Below are 9,533 nucleotides of genomic sequence, written 5' to 3'. Positions count from 1 at the left end.
ATGAATCAAACTGACTATCTAAACAAAGTAGACAATATAATAAATGTGATAAATTTTATAAACTTATCCTACTGATAAGAGTTCTGGTACTTTTTTTTTTTTTTTATAACTTATGCACGGATTAGTAGCCACATCACGGTGCTGGACTAAGTATTACCCCCAAATTTGCTATTAGACAAATTGAGCCATTCAATTCTGTATAAAGTTTGAATTGCAGTGACCAGTGCCCAGTGGGTGATTCGAATAGGATAAGTAGCACAAGTCCATTTGACGAGATCAATATGAAGATGTAGGAAAACAAAAATGAGAGATATAAGAATTAGGAAACAGATATATATCAATTATATCATGCCAATAACCAAATACAACCAACAAATAATCCTTAATTGTTATAAAAAAATATGAAGAATAATAATACGTAAACGTTCGACCAAAAATTCGCCCAGATGTAGTCCACATTCAAGAACATTGAGGCGAGTGTCATTCTTCATCATCATAATTGAACTTAACTGAATGAGATTGCAGATCAATGTGCCCTCCTCTGTAGCTTCCACGTTTTTTCTTGGTTTTCTCATGGCGAAAATCCCTATCAAGAATTTAGGGGAAAAAAATCATTATAAATGGTAAAACATAATCATACTGTTCAAAATTCTTGAAGTCACCAATGCATAAGGTCTAATCAGGTTTAAACAAGGTATAAATCAGGTCTAAAGTTCTGAGAAGTTCAGGTGAAGAGAATGCACCCTAAAACTGTTTGGTTGCAAACCAATTCACAAAACTCCAGCAAGGGAGTAAATATGTAAATACGTTGCGAATAAAATTGTCACTCAAGGAAATAGGAGTCCAGGATACATAAACAGAAAAGGTATTGGAGTTATTTCTCAAACAAGTCGATACTCAATGACTTAGCTTGAATGGAAAATACGGGCATTCACAAATCAATATTCTCATAATTAAAAAGCAACAGAACTAAAGAGGATAGGGGAGAAGTGGCACTCTTAACTATCATTCATTATAATTTTTATAGCAGTTGAAACTTGAAATATGACACCAGCATAATGCATATAATCCTTGATAGTATGAGCCTGCGAGGTAAATAGAGCATTCCAATGTAAATAGAAAAGCAGAGTAGGGATTTACCTTCCTCTAACCTGCCCCAAAACCTCTTGTGCTTTGGCACCGTAGCCACTATCTGCACCATCCTGTAAACAACATGGGGAAGGTGTTTAGACACACTGCAGATACTTTGTAAGAATCACATACTCTAAAGGGTCCAAATTAAAAAGAGAGAAAAAGAATAAGATTAAAAGAATAATTCTGAATCACCAGACCTTTGCCCAATAAGAATTATCTTGAAGCCTTTCATCTACAAATTCCACCTCCTCCTCTTTGACCCTCCGGAATGCATTTGCAGAAGTTCTTGGCTGCAAAAGTAAGCTTAAACCATCAGTTTTAGGTTCAATCATACAACATTTGATGGGGAGTAGAATTACAGCACATGCATATCAATTCTTCTGTGCACAGATCAAGTGATGAACGGATGATATATAATTATATATAGGACTGAGGGGGGGAGGGGATCCAATACAAATAAAAATCCTGGTGAAAGGTAAGTTCAAATAAACAACACCCAGCATAAGTCTAGTTGAGATGAAGTCTAAGAGATTCAAAATATAAGCAGCCTAGCCCCAATATAATTTAAACCTATTAGAATGGCAAAATCAAGAACTATTCAGTAACTTCTTTTCATTCCAACACAGCCTAACCCCAATATCTTTTGAACTCACAGGTTTTTCTCTCCGTTTTATTCATTTACCACTCTTTAAAACTCTCATAAATTTTATTTACACTCTTTCTGTTTCTTACTTTACACACTTTTTTCTCAAACTTTAACTCAACCGATTATCTTGTTATGCTCTTTTTCCTTTTCGGACGGTTCCTTTTGCAATTCATGTTAGCCGCCCCCAAATCATTAAGGGACTAAGGGAATTGTTGTTGTTGTTGATCAAAATATAAATTGTCATATAATTCCTTAAAAGATATTCATGATTTCAAGGTCAAAGTAATGTATGGACAAGAGTGAAAGAGAAACATAGCATCAACTTAGAAACAGAGCAAGTACTTTATATTGAAAGGCATTGTCGCTTGGTCAGTCAATCATGTGGCTCCTTCAAACTATCAATGGTCCACCTTCCACTTTTAGGTGCCACATAAGATGCACACATGTTCAAATAGATTACAAGATAAAAGAAGAGTATGTTGATGCTTGAGCCTACAACCATATGAAACTTGAACCATCGCCATCAAACCAACTCAGGAAATGATCAAATTATGACATCTAATAGAAAAATTAATAGACAGCTCGTCATGTGAATTAAAAGGACAAAGGGAGAAAATCATAATAATAATAATATATAAATAAATAAAACAATAATAATTCCCTTCTCCCTTTCCCCTTTCCCCCTCCCCCCTCTCCTTGCAAGTTGCAATCCATCTTATACATCACCCTCCAAAACTTGTCTTTGCCTCACCACTGGTCATGTCCGACCACCATTGCCAGCTTATATAGACAGACACTGCCCCAATGAAGAAAAATAAATAAATTTTTAAGCAAATACTTCAAAATAAAACACATCATATACAAAAATCAGTGAACCGCAAAAAGAGAGTAATAGTTCATATATCTCTTAAGTGCTTTTCCATTAGAACGATGGAATCAAGGGAAACATGATTTAGTCACTTCTGGTATCTTATTATGCAAGCATTTCCTTTGCAAGCACAATATGTAGCTTTATAATACCTATTGTAGGGATGTCTCAAGTCTTTAGTGATGTACTGCACCCAAGGCTTCACCAATCTAATAATTACTCTGAGTAGTGTCTCATATCTGAACAAACTCCTCTAAGTTCCACACCCTCAGTAGCATTCTCATAAAAAAGAGATTTCAACAATCAATTAATTAGCTACACAATCCAAAGACTTTTTTCCTCAAACCATGGAACACAAATAATATTCTCAAAAAGATAGGGAGTAGGAACCTAAGACACAGGTGAGCTACACATGGAAAGGAAAGTAATCGACATCAATTCCATACTATTTGATTGAATTAAATTGGAGAACTCTTCCAACCCAGTCATGAACAAATATATATATAAACAACATTGAGACCACCCTGCAACATAGTCAAGTACATCAAGCATCTTCCACCAAGTCACAATCACAGATGTGAGTTTCCCCTAATACTAGCTGTTATTCTTTAGTCACACCTCTCAGCTCTAATCCTGATAACATTAAGATCATTCCTCATATTGCCCTTTCCCTAGTTTTTATATTTGTATCTTATTCTAGGCAAGAGATCAAAGATATAATTTCACAAATTCTCAAGGGACTACTTTCCCTAATAGGAGAAAAGAGAACAGGAAGCAGGCAATACCGCAATCTATGAGCCTTTTGTCATGTCAAGATGTGTTTTGTTTCTGTTTGGAAATGGTGTTGGACATGATCTATTAATTACACCATGTCATTCCCATAATAAACTATTTTCTAACTGGAATTTGGTAATTTGAGAAATGTTACAAAAATGACGTAGTGTCATACATTTGCTATATCACACAGCATACACTTTATATTGTAGTTTAACTCATAAAAATGCTAGCTTGCAATTCTAAGCATTTCCAAGAGAAATATAGCACGGTATAACAAGAATGTTAAGCTGCCAAGTTTCCTTAGGTCAAGCAGTCAGGCTCACATGTATTAGACATATTTATCATATAATAATTAAGATCAAGAATTAGGATTTAGGACAAATGCCAAAGAAAGCACTATGTCGCGAATGCATACCTCAGCAGAACCATTGAGCTGCCTTGTTTTATCCTTTTTATGCAATTCTTTTTCACCGTTTTCCAAGACTCCATTGGCAGATCCATTAGGTGTTTTAGGAGGAATGGTTCCATTTGATTGATCTAGATTCTCTATCTTCCTACGCTTAGAGTCATCAAGTGCTGCCTTTTCAGTACAGTCAGTCTCAATTTCATCAGCTGAGGACTTCTTTCTCTTTTTTGAACTTTTTTTCTCTTTATCAACCTCTGCAGTCTCTACAGATGAACCATTGGGAATCAAAGTATCTTCTTTCTTATTCTTATTTTTAGACTTCTCTTTCTTCTCTTCGTGTGTAACATCAGAATTTTCTAATGTTTCTTTGTCCTCTTGCTTTTCCTCCTGAGATTCATCCTTACGCTTCTTCTTCTTCTTGTCCTTGGATTTCTTTTCAAATTCATTTGGTACACTCAAAGAAAGGTCTTCAGGATTTTCTAAGGGTTTTGGGTGAGTTTCCTCGGCGATTTGAGCAGAAGAATCACTAGCACTTTTGCTTTTCTTTTTCTTCTTTTGTTTTACACCAACATCATCAACATGGCCTTCATCACCTCCATTTTCCTTTTCCAAAGATGCGACACCATTTAAACTTCCATCCTTTTGGTCAGTAGCTTTTTCATTGGTGACACAATCACTAACTTTAGCATCATCCCTGCACACAACGGATCACAAGTAGCATTAGGACACAGACTCTTGAACCAAGTAAACTAACTAAACGAACATGTTAACAAGACCAGAAAACACAAAATCTTGACCAAGCAAACTGCCTAAACAACCACAATAACAAGAGCAGGAGACACAGACCCTTGAAGGTGAGAAGGGCAGGAAACATATTTTATCCAAAAGGCTATCGAAATCCAACGATGACCATTGATCATACAAGGCCACACCAAAAGGCACATAAATTTACCAGCCAAAACAAGAAATTTGACTTGTAATACACATAACAAACTTTTTCTTGTGATCTTTCCTGTAAAACAGAACAGAACACACAAACAAAGCTACTACAACTAAACACCTTAACACCCCCAATTATTTTCCAAAAGACAATAGCAACCAATGACATTTCGATACGATTCCAGCATCAGCAATCTAGGACAACATTAATCAATTTATAAATCATGATACATGAAATGAGCAACAACTTTAAAACCTTAGCAATATTTCACATTGATAAGTAACTTTCAACCTACCTCAACTTTAAAAACTGGTAACACATCTCTTCCAAATTGAGCAAACAACCCTTCCAACTCTCCTTCTGCAAATTCGAAGTCACAAATTAGGGACAAAAAACTGAGCAACCCCCATTACAAATTAAGCTTTTCAAAAACCCAAAATCAATTTTGCAAATTCAAGACAAAATTCTGAACAAACCTCATTACAAATTAAGCTCAAAAATAAACTCAACAATCAAATTTGCAAACCAAAGACAAAAAACTGAACAAACCCCACTACAAATTAAGCTCCAAATATCCCCCAAAATCAAATTTGCAAATTAAAGACAAAAATTTGAACAAACCCCATTTCAAATTAAGCTTCAAAAATTTAACCAAACCTCAATATCAGCCTCTTTGTGGAACTTCTTAAGAGATTTGGAGAAGCCATTAAGTTCTAAAAATTGACAAATAGATTGAAGTAGAAGTTTCCTCTGTTCAGGAGTAAGTGAAATCAGGGATTTAGCGCCATTTTTGTGATCGAGCTTAATGTTAGACATTGAATTTAGAATAACTTGACGAGGCTTGAAAGAGGTGAAGAGAGTAGAAAAGGGAGGTGCGGCTTCTCCTCTGCTCTTGTTGTTCCTCTTACAATCCTGCATGTAGGTTAAGGCTACGCTCGAGGAGAGAGAAAGAGGGGGTTACGAAGGTTCTAGTAGTTAGGGTTTTAGGGTGTTTCTTCGGTGCTAGTTACCGATTTTCAATTTTTCTAATTGGCTTTTTTAAATTACCCCCTTTATTTGGGAATAACGACACACTTATTACCATTTTAACATGAAGTAAATCATGTTCTATATAATTTTTTTTTTTTAAATAAAAGAGTAATTCATAAATAAAAAGTAATACGACATCTACAAAGAGATTTAAATAATAAATACATGACAATTGAATCAAATAAAAACATCCTTTCAGCAGAGCTACTATCGTTATTGCAAATCGTACGTTCTTCATACCCTCTTTCATATCGTTGTGATTTACAGTCTTTTTTCGACGAGGGGGTCTATCGATCTGTTGTAGTCGTAAAGAAAATTTTCTTCTGATTCATTTGATTGTAATCGAAGGATTAACCTTTTTCTCAATCCCGCACAATTTTTTACCCATGAACCAACTTGTACCATACTAAACTCAAAAAACAAAAACAAAAACAAAAACAAAACTAGAACAAAGCCCACCAAAGGGGCACTTACTACACTCGAACCTACTATAGGGGTACTTACTAGCTTCAAATAGTGTAGATTTATTGAATTCCATAACAATAACACAAAGAAACTAAAGGGAAAGGGTTAGAATTAGCCAAATTTCCAGAGAAATTTGACTATTTTCGGCCTATGAAACACTGTTTTTGAAGAACCCTAGAAAAAAAAATAGAGAGGAGACAGGTAGGGTTTTATATTTGAAATTTTTATATTAAATAAATCATGTTCTATCAATTACATAAAGTTAAAAATAAAAAATACAAAACTCTGCAATTAATATATATAATTTTTTTTTTTACTCTATAAATTTTAGAAAGGTTTTTAGTTGATTTTTTTTTAAAAATAAGGTTTATTTTTTTTTTGAAAAAACCCACCAAAGGGACTAGTTCATTGAATCAGAGCAAGCTACATCAAGAATACGGGGTGGGATTACATTATTCCACACTCTTTGACCAATTTTCTAATGTTGGAAGTGTGCCAATTCGTGTGCCACTCTATTCCCATCACGCTTAACAAAAAACCATTTACGTAATACCCCGTATTTTTATACGTATTTTAATTTAAATAAGTATTTTCTTAAAAGTATTTAAATAATTCAAAATGAATTATTTAGGGTTTTTATTAATTTAAAAAGAATGATTTTTATTAAAAGTGTATTTTTAATTATTTAATAATCTTGAAAATATTTTAATTTATGATTTGGGAATATTGGGGCATATTATTTTATAAAAGATTATTTTTAAAGTCAAAGTTTTAAAGAAAGTCAAAATCCTAGTTTGATTAGGAATCCTAGTTTGAGTAGAAAAAGGGATTATTAAGGGTAGTAAGTAGGAGGTTATGAGAGAGGGTATAAATACCCATCATATGCCTAAGGTGGAGTGCACCCAAAGGTAAATTCTCTCTCTCCTCTTATTTCCTTTTCTCCTTAATTTTTCCCCTTCCCCTTTATTTTTAATCACGTTTAGATTCTAACTCGTCCGATTTTTACAAAAAAAAAAAAAAAAAAAAAAAAAAAAAAAAAAAACTAGTGTTTTTCGTGTGTAAACCAACCTTTGGTAGTGAGCACCACTCTCTCGTGGCCAAATTCAGCCTCTAAATATGGTTTTCGAGCAGTTTTTGATTTTTAACGAAGGATTAATGTTTTAATATAATTTTCAGATTTAGTTTTTAATCAAAGTCCCAAATTGAAAACCCTAAGTAACTAAATTAATGTTTATTGATGGAATTTGATTGTGGTTAATTAAAACTATTAAAATTAATATTTTTAAACTAAATTACAGCAATTTTATAAGTTTTAATAATGCTGGAATTTTTATTATATATAAGTTATAATTATGTTTCTTGAAAGGATTATTAATTACCCATTAATTGGGAATAAAAGTAAGGGTTTTAAATAAAATTTCAGATTATTTTAGAGGGTTTATGAGTAATTTAAAGAGAGTATATATTGCTGGAAATTTGTGTGAAAGAGGTATTAATACTTCTTTAAAATTTTGGTTTGTAAAAGACTTCCAAGTGGGTGATTTTATTTAGTCGTGACAATTTTGAGATTATATTCAAAGTACATTCGCGTACTTGGTAATGCTTAAGTGTATAGAAACATGCTAGGTTTTGTTTAATTAATTCCAAGTAGTATCATGATAGGCGTTGGATGGAATGTGTTGATTGGATTGATGTTGGTGAATGATTTGTGATGTATGAATTGTTTATGGTGAATTGGTGATTGGAATTAATTATATAGGCATGTTAGTTATGAACCACACTTTTATTATTGGCATGATAGAGAGCATGTTTAATTAAACTAAATGTTTAATTTGGTTTGGAATATAAAAAGGGAATTTTATTATGGTTCATATAATTTTTATTGATGCTATAAGCACGAGGAAGGAGCTATTTAAGTGTCTTAGTACACAAGAATAAATTATATTGCGGTGCTTATTATGCACTTAAGGTGTTTCTAACACCGAGGGATAGGATTTGCAGTGCTTTATGCACTTAAGGTGTTATTAACACCGAGGTAGTTTAAAAGGGTTCAACATTAAATTTATGTGGTCACTAATTATTCAATAATTAAATTTGGTATGTTTGATTGCTTGAATGAACTATAATGTTTGGTTGTGTTGTGTTTGAGATATCACCAAGTTTAATAATATGTAAATAACGTAAAGTGAAAGAGACTACGCACCAAAACTCTTAGAACGTATATACCTTGAGTATGAACATATGGGGGGAGTTATGCGACTTTATATTTGACCATAACCTCTACTGGGAGTATAGGACGCTGTATTTTCCTTTTTATTATTTATTATGCGCAAGACGTCCAGTCACTTCATGTGACATTTGCCTACCCGGTTACCTTCTGAAGTAGTTTACCTCAATTTATTGAGGCAGGTAGTTGGTTGGAAACCCGTTCGATGCGTAATCAAATTAAATGAACATTAGTATTTGTCTAGTTAGGTGTTGGGTGTTCAATTTATTGAGGCAGGTAGTTGGTTGGAAACCTGTTCGATGCGTAATCAAATTAAATGAACATTAGTATTTGTCTAGTTAGGTGTTGGGTGTCTTGTATGCTTGTGAACAAGTGCAACAAGGTAAGTTGTGTGTTGATAGGATAAAAGCATGTTAGTGTATTTTATTACGCTTATGTACTCAGCATTGCTGATTGTGTGTTTGCATGTTTGTTTGGCCTTGTCTTTACCTTGGCCCCAGGACGACCCACTCCTAATGGGGAGTAGTGGGGGCAAGTAGAGAGGAGCTTTTCAAGTGACGAAGCATTTGCATGATGGGGATGAGTGAAGAGTGAATCATGCTTAGTTCCTATAGGAATGTGATGTGTTTAATTGTTTGATTATTATCTATTATATTTATTGTGTTGATGAGACTAACATGAAAGGTTTTAAATATTGGTTTGGTTTTAAGGGCCTACAATAGTTCCAAGTTGTAGGTTGACTTTGTTTGACTTAGTTTGATTTCGTTTGACTTTTTAAAAGTTGACTTGTTTTAAATGGTTTTTAAAAAGTAGTCTTCCGCTGTGTGTCTTTGATATTTGCTTTAGTCATTTTCACGGTGGCGGTAATGTTTTAGATTTTCCTATTTCGTATTTTAAAAAGGGCAATACAGGTAGTTTAAAGGAAAGGAATTTCTAGGGTGTTACAATTTAACACTATCAAACTTTAAAGACAACTCTACAATATCCTCTAAGACTAAATGAAAAGAACTTGCTCCTACATAATTGTTTCTTAAGGCTTGA

General features: G+C 33.5%; 1 protein-coding gene across 1 annotated transcript; it reads right to left on the bottom strand.

The window, feature by feature from the left end:
* Positions 1-311: 311 nt before the first annotated feature.
* On the bottom strand, positions 312-5,894 carry LOC110716814 (nucleolar and coiled-body phosphoprotein 1-like). Its single transcript, XM_021895456.1, has 6 exons — positions 5,429-5,894; positions 5,067-5,131; positions 3,841-4,525; positions 1,332-1,424; positions 1,141-1,202; positions 312-586 (listed from the first exon to the last, which is right to left on the bottom strand). The coding sequence occupies exons 1-6, from the start codon at positions 5,687-5,689 to the stop codon at positions 481-483; spliced, it is 1,272 nt and encodes a 423-aa protein (XP_021751148.1). The 5' UTR covers positions 5,690-5,894; the 3' UTR covers positions 312-480.
* Positions 5,895-9,533: the final 3,639 nt, after the last annotated feature.

The sequence above is a fragment of the Chenopodium quinoa genome, unplaced genomic scaffold, assembly GCF_001683475.1.
Source record: "Chenopodium quinoa cultivar QQ74 unplaced genomic scaffold, ASM168347v1, whole genome shotgun sequence".
NCBI classification, from domain to species: domain Eukaryota; kingdom Viridiplantae; phylum Streptophyta; class Magnoliopsida; order Caryophyllales; family Amaranthaceae; genus Chenopodium; species Chenopodium quinoa.
Note: the sequence above shows the minus strand (reverse complement) of the source record. Positions and strands in the feature narration are given on the sequence as shown.